General features: G+C 39.0%; 1 protein-coding gene across 9 annotated transcripts in view; it reads right to left on the bottom strand.

The window, feature by feature from the left end:
• The window catches only part of WDFY3 (WD repeat and FYVE domain containing 3), a 372,301-nt gene that overhangs the window by 47,424 nt on the left and 305,949 nt on the right, over nt 1–18,928 (bottom strand). For 7 of the 9 annotated variants that reach the window (XM_075929522.1, XM_075929521.1, XM_075929523.1 and 4 more), the window contains 9 exons: nt 18,647–18,804; nt 17,178–17,255; nt 14,329–14,556; nt 11,647–11,700; nt 9,146–9,314; nt 8,147–8,310; nt 1,395–1,543; nt 577–697; nt 35–120 (listed from right to left, as the gene is read on the bottom strand). In XM_075929522.1, the coding sequence (XP_075785637.1) occupies nt 35–120; nt 577–697; nt 1,395–1,543; nt 8,147–8,310; nt 9,146–9,314; nt 11,647–11,700; nt 14,329–14,556; nt 17,178–17,255; nt 18,647–18,804 (1,207 nt within the window). The remainder of the gene's footprint in view (nt 1–34; nt 121–576; nt 698–1,394; nt 1,544–8,146; nt 8,311–9,145; nt 9,315–11,646; nt 11,701–14,328; nt 14,557–17,177; nt 17,256–18,646; nt 18,805–18,928) is intronic. The other 2 variants (XM_075929529.1, XM_075929526.1) reach the window with 1 other exon arrangement.

Raw genomic sequence — 18,928 nt, forward strand, 5'->3', positions numbered from 1 at the left:
ACTCAAGCTCAGTTTAAATCATATGCAGGAATACCTTTGATAGACTTTATTTCTAACTCCCTTCTGGAAAGCTAGAAGATAGTTCCGTCCATCTCCTGAGAAAACTTCAATAGCAATAGGCTGGAAAGGAAGGACAGGAAAAATATAGGTATCAATTGATGCAGAAAACAACAGGTCTAATTCATTAGTGCATCACCTCTTAGAATAAGTTATAGCTCACAAGTGAAATAAGTTTGGTGATCTCACTTTAGCTGTAGTGAAAGGTTGACAGTGACGACACCACCTAACATAAAAACGGCCCAAGTCAGTGCTGTCAGTCTACTCCCAGAAAGATAAAATACACCCTGTCCACTAGTAAAAAGCATACATGCCAAAAATTTCAAAGGTGAATGCCTAATTTTAGTCAATTCAGTCCATATTTCAGGACTCCAAATAGCCTAATTTTCAAGTCACTGAACATCTCAATAATTGAAGTTTTATTGTTATAGTTTTCTTTTTTAAATTACAATTTTAATAAACAACAGTGCTGTCTAAATCCTCTCCATCCCCATAAAACTCAAACAAAACAAGAGTCACCTGTAATAGGTATCTTCTTTTATGTACTTCCTTGATATCTTCATATGCAAAAATACTGCATGTTCTTTTGAGCTGACTTGGACCTTGTCTTGCTCCTCTAGGTATAATTGGCTCATGCATACTGTAGGTAACCAGAAGATGGAAAGATAAAAATATTGACCACCAATGTATATAAAAAACGATGTTTTCCTTTTTTCCCTCCCCTCCTTTTTTCCTTTCTCTCCCTCCTCCTCCGCTTCCCTTATTTATTCTTGGATCTGAACTTCTAATACTCCTGTCATCTGAAGAAGTGGGCTGTGCCCACAAAAGCTCATGACACTATCTACAGGTTTTGTTAGCCTTTAAGGTGCTATAGACTATTTGCTGTTTTTTAAGTTTTTCCGGTTACAGACTAACTCGGCTACCCCCTGAAGCTTTTAATTTTTCAGTTGTATGGAGTTTGTTAAGCAAGGCAGACTGAAACTATACACATTATTTTAAAGTCATCACAGATGAAGAAATACTATTATAACCCCAAAGGTTAACTTATTTACTCTGAACTACAATCCTGTATGACATTTTATTAGTATAAATAATAAAACCAACAATAATAGAGCTAGAAGCATGACATCAATGCTCTGAAAAAGAAAGTAGAATTCACAGCTAAATAATCCATGATTTATACATAATCCTGTACATATTAATTTACAATTACGGAAGTGGGGGCAGTTCCCATGACATTCCTAAATGTGATATTCTAGGGTTTTGTTCTTCAACCTTTCACAAAGTATTTTTTTTCTATTTACTAAATAAACTGAATTGAGTATTAATCTACTCACTCTGGAGGCAGTGTCTCAATATCCCGTATTTCTCTGGTGGCTGTCATCGTAAACCCATCGATCACATAGAAGTGTTCTTTACCAAACAGAAGGAGTCCCTCGCTGGTGTCTAGACCTTGAACTCGAGCACAGCGGTACATGTGCTGAATCTGTAATGTAAACCAGTGGATTAGCAAAGGCATCTTAATTTAGCTCAATTCAGTCTGTTGCCTTATTGGAAGTTATGGCTTGTTCTCCCAGACATTTTCTTGTTTGTAAATACAGCAATTCTGTGCTACTTTTATTAAATAAAAATACATTATAAAGATCTCAGAAAAACTAAAAATGGACTGTAATAAAATGGTGTACAATTTAGAACAAATGATACATACACATCAATATATGTTAAAAATGTAGATTAACATGGGAGACTATTTTTCTCTATTACCCCCCAGAATAAACACCAAACCAAATTTTGGTAATCTCTCAAAAGAACCAGAAGGAATGGAATTGAACTAGGAAATGGGGAGATAGACACTGACAAAGGATCAATGAAAATACAGTAAGGCATTACAACAATCCTTTTAAAAATGTGTTTTAATCTGAGATTCAGGCAGTGAATATAAAAATTGATGAATTTTCCTAGTTTAGTTAAGTATACAAATTAATTTTAATTCTATAATCCAAGTACTGTAATACTGGATTACGATTTTCAGGTATTCTAGCTACAATAATCCCAATAGTAGGTTACATATGATTGTTGAAGAGCTTCAATTAATTTCTGCTCATTTCCCATATACATTAAGATAAACAATATAGATCGGCTAGCAAGTGTATTGAAACTTGTAAACTGTGACTGAACAACTTTCTAAAAAGAGAGAAATTTTTATTAATATAATTATCTTGAAGTATATCAGAAGAAACATAGCGAGCAAAGTGTTACCATAACTACACAGTAAGGACTAGATACAATCATCATGTGCTAACAGAAACTCCTGCTCCAGTCAGTTACAACTTTAAAAAAAACTTAACTATGTTAAATCATCATTATGATGAGAACTAAGCAACGTGGGAAGTTCTAGCTTGTGCAGCTGAGCTATTTTTGCACTAAATTATTATGTGTAGATGTAGCTGTGTTTACGGAGGATTTTCTTTAATTTAATCTAATTCACAGTTGCTTTAATTTTCTTTACAAATGAACCTTTGACACTGAAGAAGACTTTTTAAAAATTATATTGAACAAAAAGAATCTTGGTCCATTAGCAGATGGGAAAGGAGAATTATCAATAATAATGCAAAAAGTAGAAGTGTTCATAAATATTTCTGCTCTATATTTGGGGAAAAAAGTCACTAGTGTCTCTGGAGGATGTAAAACAACAGCTACTAAATAAAGTTAAACCTAAAAAAAGAAGGAGTAGTCTAGTAGCACCTTCAAGACTAACATAACATGTGGATGGTATTGTGAGTTTTCATGGGTACAACCCACATCTTCAGATGACTGGAGTATTAAAAGTACAGATCTAAGAGACTTTTTAAAGTTGTTTTTTAAGTTTTTCCAGTTACAGACTACTTGGCTAACCCCCAGAAGCTTGTAAATACATTTAGACATTTTAAAATCAGACGGTTCAATTAGCTTGCATCCAAGATTTGTAAAACTGCCTGAGGAGCTTGCTGGACTGTTAATGTTCATTTTCAGTAAGACTTGGAGCATGGAAGAAGTTCTAGAAGACTGAAAGATAACATGCCAATTTGTAAAAAGAGTAAATGGGATGACTTTAGGTAAGTAGACCTGACATTTCTCCCAGGCAAGATAATGGAGTGGCTGATACAGGACTGGATTACTTCACAACTAAGGGAGGGAAATATAAATAATGCCTTTCAACATGGGTTTAAAGAAAACAGATCCTATCCAACTAGCCTGACATTTTTTTGATGAGGTTACAAATTTGGATGATAAAGATAGCAGTGGTCTGAAGATCAGGGTATCAATGCTAAGAGGTGCTCAGTACCCATGAGAAGTGGGGACTCTGATTGCTCTGTTACTGAGAGATCCTTTGTACATCTGAACTCCTCTGGTACCAAGAGGATCAATACCAATACAGTAACTGAGGCTGACAGAACCACCAATGGTAGAATACCAAAAGGAGAAACCAAGGGTGTCTGATGTCATTGCTTGCTCAATGCCGAGGATGTTGCATGTACAGGTACTGAGGCTTTGGGTGAATTTATAGGTAAAGGGACTCAGTGGTGCCTCTTGTATGCATCTATGTTTACCCTACTTGTCTATAGAAGGTACCAAGGCCCTACAGGCCCTGTGTCTTGCCTCTGTGTTCCAGGAGCTCTGCTAGTATTAGAGGAGTTGCCTTTTGACTCAATGGTATTGACTTGGGAGACAGCTTCAGAGACCATTGTTCTTGCCAGGATCGAGAACTGGCTCCTTAAGGTGAAAGTCCATGCTCCTTTTTCTGATAGCTTTCTCTGAAGCTTCTGAAGTCTTTCCTTTCTCTGCACCAAGGTGGTAGAGAACTGGATATGGCTGGAGACAGATGGAGGGAGGGGGGGAGAGGAGTCTCAGGTGGTATCTGAGTTTAATTTCCCTGGTTTTGTTTGCCTTGGACTTGAGGCCCAGGCAGAAGTTGCATTCGTAAGAGACAGGCAACAGCCACACTTAAAGTGGCCATCACTCACAGGACTAGACTCTCAGCAAGAGAGGCAACATTTGAAATCTAATGAGCCAGGCATGCCCTACCAGGAAAAAATAAGCTTCCTCAATGGGATCGTGAAGGGTAAAACAATCCTCCCACTATTTATCTAACACACTAACTATAAATATACTGAAAAAAACAACAAATGGTCTGGTAGCACTTTGTAGACTAACAAAGCATATAGATGGTATCATAGTATATTTCGTGGCTGTGCCCACGAAAGCTCAACAACTATCGCATATACTTGAACATAAGGCCCTTCATTTATTTAGCCGACCCGCCCAAACTTACAAAGAAAAAATGGTAAAAAGTCAATGACCCATTTATAAGTCCAATCCAGAATATGGACATACAGTCCCAGCTCCTTATGGTCAGCTTTCAGCACAGAGGCTCTCATTTGAGCTTTTAGCATGTCACACTTTAACACTGAGCTTTTAACGCTTTCTGAGACAGGGGAAGCAACTTGGGGTGAAGGATTTGCTGGCTGCTAGGAAGCATTAAAAGCTCATGGTTAAAGTGTGAAGTGTTATCAATTAAGAGTCTCTCCGTTGTGAGACACCATGCTAGCAGCTATGAAGTCCTTCAGCACTTGCTGTTCGGGAAGAACCTGCTCCTAAGCCGACCCCTGCTCTTCACAGTGGGACTTTTTTCCAAAAAAGTCGGCTTACGAATGAGTATATACAGTTAACTATAATGATTAGGGACCTGGAGCATAAAACTTACAAGGAGAGGCCGAGGAATTTGGGCTTATTTAGTCTACAAAAGAGAAGAGTGAGGGGGTATTTGATAGCAGCCTTCAACTACCCGAAGGGGAGGGGGGCTCCAAAGAGGATGGAGAGAGGCTGTTCTCAGTAGTGACAGATGGCAGAACAAGGAGCAATGGTCTCAAGTTGCAGTGTAGGTTGGATATTAGGAAAAAACTATTTCACTAGGAGAGTGGTGAAGCACTGGAATGGGTTCCCTAGGGAGGTGGTGGAATCTCCATCCCCTAGAGGTTTTTAAGTCCCGGCTTGACAAAGCCCAGGCTGGGATGATTTAGTTGGGGTTGGTCCTGCTTTGGGAAGGGGGTTGGACTCAATGACTTCTGAGGTCTCTTCCAACTGTATGATTCTATGAACAAATCACTGGTTTAACAAGAGGAGGGCTGGAAGCAGAACAACCTATCTTCAGCTAAGAATGTACTTGCCCACTGTCCAAAAGAACTTGTATTTGGTGACCTATCATAGGGTATGTCTACACTACCCCGCTAGTTCGAACTAGGGGGGTAATGTATGCATACCGAACTTGCTAATGAAGCCTGGGATTTGAATTTCCCGGGCTTCATTAGCATAAAGCCGGCTCCGCCATTTTTAAAAGCCGGCTAGTGCGAACCCCGTGCCGCGCGGCTACACGCGGCACGGGCTAGATAGTTCGAACTATGTAGCCATTCCGATCTATCTGTACGCCTCGTGGAAGGCAGCTTGGGTGAAAATGATAATGAAATCATCGAGTTCATGATTCTAAGGAACGGTGGAAGGGAGAACAGCAAAATAGAGACAGTGGATTTCAGGAAGGCAGATTTAAGTAAATTCAGAGAGCTGGTAGGTAAGGTACCATGGGAAGCAAGACTAAGAGGGAAAACAACTGAAGAGAGTTGGCAGTTTTTCAAAAGGACGTTATTAAGGGCCCAAAAACAAGCTATTCTGCTGCACAGGAAAGATAAAAAGTATGGCAAAAGACCGCCTTGGCTTAACCATGAGATCTTGCATGATCTAAAAAATAAAAATGGAGACATATAAAAAGTGGAAAGTAGGACAAATTACAAAGGATGAATATAAGCAAACAATACAGGTATGGCAGGGGCAAGATTAGAAAGGCAAAGGCACAAAACGAGCTCAAACTAGCAACAAACATAAAGGGAAACAAGACGACTTTCTATAAATATATTAGAAGCAAGAGGAAAACCAAGGACAGGGTAGGCCCATTGCTCAGTGAGAAGGGAGAAACAATAACAGGAAACTTGGAAATGGCAAAGGTGCTTAATGACTTCTTTGTTTCAGTCTTCACTAAAAATTCTGATGATGAACGAATGCCTAACACAGTAAATGCTAGTGGGAATGGGGTAGGTTTAGAAGATAAAATTTAAAAAAAAGAACAAGTTAAAAATCACTTAGAAAAGTTAGATGTCAGCAAGTCACTAGGGCCTGATGAAATGCATCCTAGAATACTCAAATATTTAGAATAGAATAAGATAGATGAGGTAGGTATCTGAGCTTTTAGCTATCATCTTTGAAAAAAACATGGAAGACAGAAGAGATTTCAGAAGACTGGAAAAGGGCAAATGTAGTGCCCATCTATAAAAAGGGAAATAAGAACAACCCAGGAAGCTACAAACCAGTTAGTTTAACTTCTATGCCAGGGAAGATAATGGAGCAAGTAATTAAGGAATCCATCTGCAAACATCCAGAAGAAAATAAATTTATAGGTAACAGCCAGCATGGATTTGTAAAGAACTGATCATGTCAAACTGATCTGATAATTTTCTTTGATAGGATAACAAGTCTTGGGAATAAGGGTGAAGTGGCGGATGTGGTATACCTAGACTTTAGTAAGGAATTTGATATCGTCTCGCATGATCTTCTTATCAATAAACCTGGCAAATACAACTTAGATGGGGCTACTGTAAGGTGGATGCACAATTGGCTGGATAAACCGTTCTCAGAGAGTAGCTATCATAATCATGCTAGAAGGGCATAACAAGTGGGGTTCTGCAGGAGTCGGTTTTGGGACTGGTTATGCTCACTATCTTCTTTAACAATTTAGATTCTCAGAAAACCATCTTCCAGTATAATCTGTCAAGCTCTCACATAGAACCCTCAAGGAAAATACAAAAGAGAAAGACCTTGGATAATGCGGAGCTTGAAGGACGACAAATGGGGTACTCCTGGAGTCAGCTAGAAGTTTTGTCTGGAGACAGAGTGAAGTGGAGGAGACTTGTAGATGACCTATGCTCCACTTGGAATACAGAGGTATAGTAGTAGTTTAGTATAGGGAGTACGCTTATTACGTTTGCAGATGATACAAAGCTGGGAGGGGTTGCAAGTGCTTTCAAAATGACCTGGACAAACTGGAGAAATTGTCTGAGGCAAACAGAATGAAGTTTAATAAGGACAAATGCGAAATACTCCACTTAGGAAGGAACAATTATTTTCACACATACAGAATGAGAAGTGACTATCTAGGAAGGAGTACTGCAGAAAGGGATCTAGGGGTCATAGTGGACCACAAACTAAATATGAGTCAACAGCGTGACGCTGTTGCAATGAAAGCAAACAATTCTGGGATGCATTAATAGGAGTGTTGTGAGCAACACACAAGAAGTCATTCTTCCACTCTACTCTGAGCTGATTAAACATCAATTGGAGTACCGTGTCCGGTTCTGGGCGCCACATTTCAAGGAGGATGTGGAGAAATTGGAGAAGGTCCAGAGAAGAGCAACAAGAATGATTAAAGATCTAGAGAACATGCGCTATGGAGGGAAGACTGAAAGAATTGGGCTTGTTTAGTTTGGAAAGGAGAAGACCAAGAGGGGACGTGATAGCAGTTTTCAGGTATCTAAAAAGATGTCACACAAGGAGGAGGGAGAAAAATTGTTCTCCTTGGCCTCTGAGGATAAGACAAGAAGCAATGGGCTTCAATTGCAGCAAGGGAGGTTTAGGTAGAACATTAGGAAAAACTTCCTAACTGTCAGGGTGGTTAAGCACTGGAATAAATTGCCTAGGGAGGTTGTGGAATCTCCATCTCTGGAGATATTTAAGAGCAGGTTAGATAGACATCAGGGATGGTTTAGATGGTGCTTGGTTCTGCCGTGAAGGCCTGGGACTCTTGAAGTTCCTTCCAGTCCTAGTGTTCTATGGTTCTATAAAAAGGTAGAATTAGGGGAAGTCTTTAAAGACGTTTTAAAATTCTCTTTTTGACATATATGATCAGTGTTTGTGTTTTTACATATTCACACCTGCAGAAATAAGAGAAAGACACAAAGCAGGAATCCAGATAAAGTAAATAATCAGTATTTCTGAAGTACTGTACCTTCTCTCCTTCTTCAAGCAGTCGAAGCAAAGTTGTATTATCTGTCTTTTCTTCTTCATCTATAGAACTACCCTCTGCTATTTGATCTTGCAGTTGCTCCTGGTTTTCTTCATCCCCTCCATCAGGTGCAGATCGAGATCGCTTCAGAGGGGGCTTTACCAGACCTACACAGTCATCAAAAGCCGGCAATGTACTGACAAACACTGGAGGGTTCAGGTTGGGGGGGAAAATACATATATGTGGTATCCCATAAGTGGGAATGTAACCAAACTGGCATAAACCAATAGCAGTACTAGTTCAATATAGTGCTAGTATCCCCTCAGGGTTTGCCACCATACCCCAATATTGATTACATATTCAAGTCTGAGCATATTGCATCCTTGTTGTCTCAAATGGACTACAGCTGTATGTGCATGTGTGAGCCTATAGCCAGATTAGATATGCCAGATGGGAAAAGAGCTGTTAAAATCCAGACTACTGAGCTGCTGTTCTGGACACGCTATTTTTCACTTTTTTTCTCTTCTGTGAAATGTGCTGCAGTTGGGTGTTCTCTTAACATCTCTGTAATTTTCTGATTTCAAACAGACTAGGCAGGACTTTTAGATCAAGGGACATGACGATGATTTTACTGAAGTCTCCCCCAACTACAAGATATTCTATGAACGTAAAGGATTTTCCCCAAGAATAACTGTTTACCTAATTCTTTTTCAGTTATTTTAAACTCAACTGTTGCACGAGTATGTGCATATATACATTTTTAAAGGCTCTTGTTTCTCGTTGATCATAGTAGTAGCTGAGTGACCTTGCTAAAATATGTGAACCTCAAAATTAACTGTCTAAAGCTGTGGTATTAAAATGGGGACCTTCAGGTCCTCTATGTTTAATTTATACAGCACTGGCAATCTGAAGAAATTCAAACTCACTCTGGTAGATGCAAGTTTGTAAAAGTTAACCTATCTGATGTTAAGTTTATTTCAAAACACAGAACAATGAACTTACCTTTAACTCGTGCAATAGTGTCTTCGCCGTGTTCTGGCTCCTGCTGAGTGGCTTCACCTTCTGAACTCTCTTCTATAGTATCTTGGAAAACAGCAGGATTCCCAGAAGCCAGGCGCATGTAGTATTCCTTGCTGTCATAGCTTATAGCTCTTCGGTAACGAGTTGGTTTCTTAGAAGTAAATGAATGAACTATTTAGTAAGTCATCTCTCTAATAATTTAAATGATTTTTCCCCAACACTACTATGCTCACAGTATAGGCTCAACAATATCAAGTATTTATCTGTAGTCAATCATAAATTAGTTAAAACCTCTGTATAAAACATAAGGCTTAATTCCAAATGGATTTGCAAGGAAGCTATTCAGTCATTGCAGCGATGACAAAACTTGAAATAAGGAGCTTTTAAATGTGTGTTATGAATTGCTACCAAAGGACAAACTTAGATTTAAGATTAATTTATCTATTTCATTGTTCTCTACAGCCTCTGCATCTTATTCATTAACCAGTTTATTTCTTCCTCAGGGATTAGTTTAAATAATATTCTACAACAAGGAAAAGTAGTTATGTAGATATTGATGTGCATCAAATCACACAATAGCCAGGAAGATAATTTTAAGACACTGAAACATTTAACTAATCAAACTAAGGTTTAACTAATATTCTGCCAAACTGTGGGGCCAGCAGTGTGGCCTAAACTGTTAATCTTTAACTCATGTAACTAAATTGCAGCCAGTGTCTTTGGAAGAATTATTGCAAATTATTACAGTAAATCAGCTCCTAAACAGAGATTCTGGCTACATGTTACACATTTTGTTTTGGAGGTTAATTCTTTTGTTAAACATCTGATTATAGTGACTTTTTAATGAGAAGCACAGGCAACAAAATTAGGACAGTAAACATACTAGGGTGACAACAGAAGTAAAGTTGGGGATAAAGAGAGATATAAGGATGAAATGAGCAATGTGCCTCTTTCTGAAGTGAAAAAATTAACTAATTCATGTGGATGGGGAGCAGTTAGATTTGGAATCTGAAGTGAAAATTTTCTTCTCTGACTGTTGCTTTAAAAATGCCAGCTCTTATGTGAGTTAAGTTTGGAACTCTAAAAAAATCTTTGATAACTTTTTCCATGAAAACAAATAATTGTTCCTGTCCATTCTAGAACTATTTGCATAATCCCTGTGGGAGGCCACACACTACCATTTACCAAGCTAATGCGTGAAGGTAATCCTTCATGTGCTCCTGTAATAATTATTGGAAACACAAAAAAATGTGGTTTTCAGTTAGTCTTCTTGTAATTCGCCTATTGATACCGGGTAATATAACAACTCATGAAGATAACAGTACAGCTATGAACATATGTGATGAAGTATTAAAAGATGCAGGCTACCGATTTGGAGATTTCCCAAATAACTATCTACTCCAAACGTAAAGATGTAAATTATCTGTTTAGCGTTTCTGACTCATGTAGGAAAATAGTGACAAATTGTGTGTCATGGTATTTTAGCAATAGAAATGTTGGTTACAAAGACAGTATTAACTACCATATTTTCGTGTGTGGAAATAATCATTGAGCACCCTATAGAAGGAAAAAATACAAACAATCCCTCTCCCGTTCCATTCAAAAATTACAATGACAGATAGATAATTGGGTATAAATCATTACATTTAACATCTTTCATTTGATACATTAGAGCTTAATAACATGTCTTATTCAAAAGGAGTGAATGAACCCCACATAACATACTTAGTGATGGGCAAGACTAGACAATTGCATATACATTTTCACTTGTATGCAGAACAGCCGCCAGTAATGTGTAAGTTTCAATTTCTTTTGGGATATGTTTGATATTTTGAAACACGATACCAGTTCACTACATTATGCACTCTATTTTCTAATGACAAAGCTATACGAGAGGAGATAATCTGGGAAAAAAAGGAAAAATAAAAATTTTGATTTGGATTCCAACAACAACAAAATAGTTACAGTCTCACCATTCCAAAAATACTCTTTGTTAAAAAATGGGGAATACTTTGTAGATCCTGTAGTAGCACAAGAAACTAATGAAATTCAATTAGGAAAGGCATATTCCAAATGTCAAAAAACAAATCAATGAGCAAATAAAATATTTTAATAGTAGTGTTAATTTTCCAAAGTGTCACAAAATTACCCATGTTGCCCATTACTAAACATGTTCTATAATCCATTAGTTTACATCCTAAACCAATGCACATTTACAGTGAGAACAGTGCGAGTACAGCCCAACACAGCCTGTTAGTGTGCAGTAAAGAAGATGAGATACAGAACATTGTAAGAAGTGAAGACTGAAGCATACACAGCAAGTTCTTTTAGATGTGAATGTTGGAAACCTTTAATCCTGAAAATATTTACTGAGAGAACAATGTTGAAAGTCAGTTGTAGAAGCCTTGCTAAGATAGCCTAGCATGCAGGAAAACATTTGTATTTGTTTAACATTCTTTCAGTGGATAATTTTGTTTCTTTACCTTTTGAAGCATGGTATCATCAGGTGTCTCAGGAGGCTTACTTGAGAAGTCAGACTGAAAACAGGGCATTAAGTATAAACATATCAGAAAAAAAATCTCTTTTGGGAAGAATTCATGATGGTATGCTCTTCTTCACATGTATGTGTAACTCCAACTAAGAGTGAAATAGACTCACTCTCTAAACTAGCCTAGTGTGTTCAGAACGTTGCATTATTAGTTGGTTTAAAATCATTAATAATTCTTAAGAAATAACCCTTGAATACTCATTTCTGGGATTTTCTCAAGAAAACAGAGACTTCCAAAATGAATATGGGAAACACCTACCTTTGAGAACCAGCTGTCAATATTTCAAAAAGGCGTGTGTATTTCTGCAAATGGCCTGCTGGTGCATTAGTATTTTTGTGAATGGAAGTCAGCAGTGTAGATTAACCTAAGTCAGTAGGCCTAGAGTATGATCCATAGTAATGGAACATGGTATCTGTTTTGCTCAGAATTATTGATGTAGGATCAGATAAATTATAATTCTCAGGAAAACTGCTCAGTAATTTACAGCAGTGTAAGAAGGCCTGAGAGGTCCCTGGTGCAATAATAGATTGGGGGTCCCCTTTCCAACTCTGAAATCTAAAATTCTGATTACATCCAACACCCCAGTCCCCAGAATCCTCTACCTGTACCACAATCCCCCTCCCTGAACACCAATAACTCAGCCCCTAGACCCTCACTCACTACCCTGGAAACATCACGGCCACTCCCTAGTAACCTGCGCCCCCTAAAGCTCAGTGCTTTGCTCCCATCCTAGGCGAGGAGATGAGCATTCCCAGCAGCTTTGCTTGCTCTTGTCACTCATCCCACATTCGTGTGGTGAGACTCAAATTTGCGTGATTAGTAGTTCTTATCAAACTGGTATATGGGATTGCAGTGCCACTCAAGTTTGATCTGGACAGGTTCCAAAACCACTCTAAATGTGACTTATCTGTCCCTGTCATGATGGAGGAGTGGGTGGGCCAAACCTGAATAGTGCTACAAACCCTGTGCACGCTGTTACAGTATTACTTACATTTAGTCTGGCTGCCCCTCTGTTGTAAGGAGTGATGGCTAGGCCAAATTTGAGTGAATAGTTCAAAGACCCCCTGCAACAGGTAAAGTGCTGGAGCTCTGCTCCATTTTGTTTGATAGCAGTATGACTTCGCTACCTGCACTTTTTAAAGCTATGCCACTGGTAATTTAATATGCATGAATACTAAGAACTAGTTCCTCATGCACTGAGACGGTAATATGACATTAATACAATATACTTAAACTCCTTTTTAATACAGTAAACTTCCGATAATCCAGCACCTTTAGGACCCAGGGGGTGCTGGATTATCAGAAATGCCGGATTATCAGAAGGGGGGGCTATGAGGGGTCTGGAGAGGGGTGGGAGGGGATGCCACCCCAGACCCCTCATATCCCCCCCTTACGATAGTCCGGCTCTGCCCCAGGCGTCCCCGATTCAGCTGCTGCTGGTCAGTTTCAGCAGCAGCTGAATCGGGGATGCCTGCAATAGAGCAGTTGGGGTGCTGCCGGGTTGGTCCCGCAGCCCCGAGGGGCAGCGCTACGAGACCAACCCAGCAGCACCCCAGCTGCTCTGCTCCGGGCTTCCCTGATTCAGCTGCTGGTCAGTTTCAGCAGCAGCTGAATGGGGGAAGCCTGTCCGGCTGCCCCAGCACTTCCGGGTTCCTGATGGTGACGGACCATCAGGAGTCCCAGAGCATTGGATGCCGGACTAATGGAGTTTTACTGTATCCTGAATTTTTCATGGCATAGATTTTTCTCCTTATGTTCTTTCCATCCGTTACCAATTCTTAGCTTCTAATTTGTATTCATTGTTTGAACTTCCCTCTTTTCCTATTATTATTAATAGTAATAACAATTGGTTCTTTCATTTGCCTTCTAAGACTGGATTTTTAAGCAACGTAACCTTTTTTAATTGTGAAATTGTGGCTTTTTAAGCAACTAGTAAAGTGGTCCTAAACAATTTCCAATTATAATTGACTTTTTTTTTTTTTTTACAGTCTCAACCAATTTGGTTACATTGTATTTAGCTTTGTGAAACTGGCCTTTTAAAGCACCAAATGTGTACATACATTGCTGGTTGGAACTTCACATTTATCATGTGTAAACAGAATAATCAAGTCATGATCACTCGCACCTACGTAACCACCACCTCTGCTATACAATACAGACAGATGCTCAAGAAACCTGTCCTCCAGTTCTCAAGTGCAGTGGTTCCCAAACTTTTTGGTATCATGCCCCCCGCCCCCCAGTTTGGGAACGCATGCTCTAGTGTCACTGGTGGTCTGCAGCAGACCTCTCATAGTACCACTATTGCTCTTTATTTGCTTGAATATCAATCCGTAAGTATTCAAGATAATTTGCTTCTGAGCTATCAATGACTAGAAAATGCATGTAATATTATTTCTGACACATTGTACCCTTTCACTCCTTTTTTGCCCACTTCATCCCACCCTCATAGGTTATGGACAGGATATCTAACATTCCAGTCATGCTAATCTTCCCACCAATTTCTGTAATACCAACTAGACTGAATTTGTGCATTGTGATGAACATTTTTTAAAACAACCACCACTACTGCATTTCAGAATAACAAGTTTTAAAAACACTCAGATACTATACACTTACCAGCAGATTTGTTTCTTGTTCAGTTTCTGGCATGTACGGGTACTGAATATAAAACATGTCATTTCGTACCATCTTCTTCCTCATTCTACAAGGCCCCTCTGTCATCTCCAACATACATTTATCCAGATGGGAACCAATGGGAGGCCCCCACAAACCACGCTCTCTTAATAGTTCATACTCAATTTGAGACCATTCTTCTGACACATACTTTAATGCATTCTGTTGACGCTGTAAATCCAAGATTGACAGGTTAACTACCAAGACAAAACTACATTTCAAAAGAGTTTCTGGTTTTAAAGGAATGACTGTGGTTAAACAGCACAACACTATAACAGAGTGTTTGATTTGACGTTATAGTAACACCTCAATGCTAATTACATTTCTAGCAACAATTTATCATGGCCAAAGTTCATACAAGTTGGACCTCGCTGGTCCGGCACCCTCGGGACTGACTGGGCCTGAATGAGGGGATTTACTGGACCAGGGAAGGTACCTTCCCTTCTGGCCTGTGCTGTCACTGGGCTACGGCTCCAGACTACTTCTGATGCTGCCCCAGCCCCTTCGGGGCTCTCTAGATGCTGCTGGGATGGAGTGCCATGGCTGGAGCTCCACATCCGCCTGGTCCCAGGGCTGGAGCTGCACAGCCATCTGGCTCTGTGGCTGGGGCCAGAGCTGCGTAGCCAGGGCCAAGGCGGAGGGCCAGGATTGGAGTTCCATAGCTGGGGATAGAGCTCCCCGCTGAGTCACCTGTCCCCCACCCCATACACACACTGGGTTGCTGGTGCCACCTAACACACTTCTGCCCCCCACCAGAACTCCCTTTTCCTGGGCTCTGTTGTCCAGGTACATCCATGGTCTATGCTGTACCACAGATGCTGCTGGACCAGGGACTCCCCGTTAAGGGAGGTACAACCTGTAGTTCATTTTTTGTCAGTGATAAATGGGCTTCTTTCTTTGTTTCTTTCTTTCTAAATTAAAGCTACTTGTATATGATAAACATACAAGATACATAATATTAATACCAGTATTCTGGAAAGGGCTTTGTTGAATGAAGAAATTAATTATATTTTGGATCCCTTTTCTGACAGTCCATACATACTAAAACATAACACAGATACTAAATAAACTACAAATGCCATATTAATAGTTGGTTCCAAGTGGTTGTTCCTCTCGGAAGCTTATTATTTAGATTTATAGTATGCGGCTTAGCAAAGTGATTCTATCTATAAATGTAATTTGCTGGATACCTGAAAGAAAATGTTAGGTTCTGAGATTGCATTTCAGGAGGAACAGATTTGGCAAAGAGCTGCTACTTTCTATTGATACCATAATTAGGAACAACTGCTCTAAAATCTTGTTTCTTTTATCAAAAGGAAAGCTGTACGTACACACACACACACACACACACACACACACACACACACACACACACCCCACCTAATACTGCTAGAAGTTTTCAGGAATTTTAGGATGAAATACTTTATCCCAAATCTCATAAGTATACTTCTAATATTGGAAAAAAATATTCTGAAATCAGCTCTAAATTATAAATGATTCCCTCAAGTGGCTGTCTTGTCACAAACCAGTTCTACTAGCCAGATACACAGAGAAACATAGAGTTCATCCCCAAATTCAATTCACATACTAATGGACTCATTCGTGATGAAGGATGGTTGGGGCAATACCAACTTAACAGCCAACGAAGGTGCAAACAGCTCTTTGTGTACATTCCTATGTCAGGAAGGATGCTATCTATTGACTTTGATTCTTATCTGCTTCGTTTTAACTACCCAATCTTCAGATACTTACTGATTCCCTCTAGCTCCCTGTCTCTTCCTCCCCCCCGACCCATTTATTTTGGGTCTGCACATCCTAAATGCAAAAACTCGGGTCATCTGAAGAAGTGGGCTATGCCCACGAAAGCTCATGATACCATCTACATGTTTTGTTAATCTATAAAGTACTACCAGACCATTTGTTGGTTTTTACTGTACAGACTAACTTGGCTACCCCCTGAAGCTTCATTACTTTATTTGTGGGACTGCCACACTGGAAATCCTAAGACTTACTTTAAAAGATAATTAAAAACAACCTGTCATCTGGAGTATGACGGGACATTGCTTTTAATGATAAGGAATTGCATGGCTTGTTTGTAGACATTTAAGAATTGTAGACGTCCTTGCTATGGATTATTTCATTTTGTAATTTCAACTTCCCGTCTGATACACTGCATATTATTACAAACATATTACCAAACATTATTGCAATATTGTAAACACTAAAATAATCAATATTAATAAACTCATAGTTCATGAGAGAGAAATATATACCCATCGCTAAAATCACAGATGTGGTCCCCTGTGCAACTAACCACATTCCACAAGGACCACCATTGCCATGCATGGATAAGATGGATTTATATAAATAAAGTCAATGGATAGAAAACTCTTTTCAAAGTATACCTTCTGTTTATTAAATTAAAATATTGAAAAGGGGGAATAACTGCTACACCAAAGAGGTTTTGCTAATGTATGTACTGAAAGATTCATGCCTTATTTTTTAATTTGATATATAAAACCATGCTTGTAATGGGCAGTGATTCAGAGGAACCAGGAAGCTGGGAGTCTAGTCACAAGCTTTGCCACTGACCTAATGGGTGACATAAGGTACATTGCCTCAGCCCTCTGTGCCTCCATTCTCTCTCCCTCACATTGCCTGTCTTACCTGTTTCAACTGTAAGCTCTTCAGGACAGGGACTCTCTTACTATGTGTTTGCACAGTGTAATAGGAAGGCAGTATAGATAGTTTAATAGGCACATCTTAATTCTAGCTAATTTCTTAGACTTTACCTCTTGATACTCTTTGTACTGCATGTCTACCAAATCCCGAACCACTGCAATGTGAGTGAACATCCATTGGGAAATTTCCTAATCAAACAAGAGAGAACATATAGAAAGGAAATTTACAAATGTAGATTTTTATTGCAAAATAAATGGATAAAATGGCTTAACTCTCTCAGAAAACAATTGCTTCTTAAAAATATAGATTAATTTTGAACCACTTAATGCAACTATATTCTTTTACTTTTGTCTAGTTCAGAAAATGGATCATAACAGTTCATGTTGGTATTATTTACCAGAGACCTGCAAATACTTTGAAAACATATCAGAAATATGCCAAATAGAAAAGGAATAAAAAAAATTAGAAAAAAGGTAACACATATGAATGGTGCCTGGTTTGCAGATTATAGAGATTGAAGACATCTGTGATGTGTGGCTTCCTGCCAATGCATGACTTCGCCCCGTTCAGTTCTTGGCCCCTCTCCTAATCTAGCAATCTAGGGCTCCAGTTAGAATACCTATGCTTTTTTTCCTGGTATGGACCCTTGTCCACCAGGAAATTGACTAGACCACCAATTCATTTCCACAGGCCACTGAATACTTATCAAATCACAACATGAACTGGAAACCTAGGGACCTACTCTTCCACACCCTGCAGAACATGAGTAGCTCCTAAAGAAGTCAGTTGAAGTTACTTGTATCCTGGAGGAAGAAAGAAACTATTAGCAACCCGTTGAAACGTCCAGATCCACATTTTTCTTCTTCTCGAACATCCAGACTTGGTTGGGATCATTGAAAAGATATAATTGCACACACTACACTGATGACAGCATACAGCCAGAGAACAACAATGGTGCTGCTGGTTAGCATGGGGCTGAATGAGTTTAATGTATTTATTTATTAATTAAAAGCAACAACAATGTTGTGCTGCTTTGTAAAGTTACTATCTTTTTTATACATTCTGTGGTTGAAGTGATTCAGATGAAAACAGTTTTACTGTGATGTATTACAGGGTGATGTACTCTTTTATTGAGTTCCATTCTGTAGTAGGGAAAATAATGCAGTACAGCATTAGGCTTTTTAAAGCAAATCTACTGTCAAACATTTCTAAACCACACAACACTGTTCAAAATTCAAGCTCCTATCTTGCTTCCATCAGTTGGTTCCAGTTTACTCCAGTTGGATTTTGCAAATTGGGGTGACACAACATTACCAGTTTAGGACTCAATCTATCCAAGCCCTCAAATGCAGGTATAATAAATCCCATAAGCAGTTCCATGACTATAGTGCAAAGCTTGCAGCACTTACTAGTGTGCCTTGTGGAACAGGACTGAAAAAGTCTAGGTATTCAAAAAGAGGGGAAATAAAACATACTTTTTTACTCCTCTATTTCTTTCTACTTGGGGGATTCACCACATATAGTAAATGGTGAAATTGTTAGATTTTTCTCCCACCTTTAATAACGCCATACAAATTACCTGTGTAGAGAGATTATGTTTGTTGAGTCCACTCTCCTTTCGATTTCTCCTTGATCCAGTAAGCTTGGAAAGGCCAAATCCACTGCTGACCCGTGAAAGCTTTGATTGTGTGGTTGGGATGAAAGATTCCCCTCTGCTAATGCATTTCTTCTCATGAGCTACAGTATCAAAGAGAATGCTGATGTTATTTTTCTGAAATAGAAATTGACAACTCAACTGCAGTTCTCAAACACTTTCCTCATACTTATGCTGCTTTTTCTGATATGAAACTTATATCAATTA

This window comes from Pelodiscus sinensis, chromosome 5, assembly GCF_049634645.1.
Source record: "Pelodiscus sinensis isolate JC-2024 chromosome 5, ASM4963464v1, whole genome shotgun sequence".
Taxonomy (NCBI): domain Eukaryota; kingdom Metazoa; phylum Chordata; order Testudines; family Trionychidae; genus Pelodiscus; species Pelodiscus sinensis.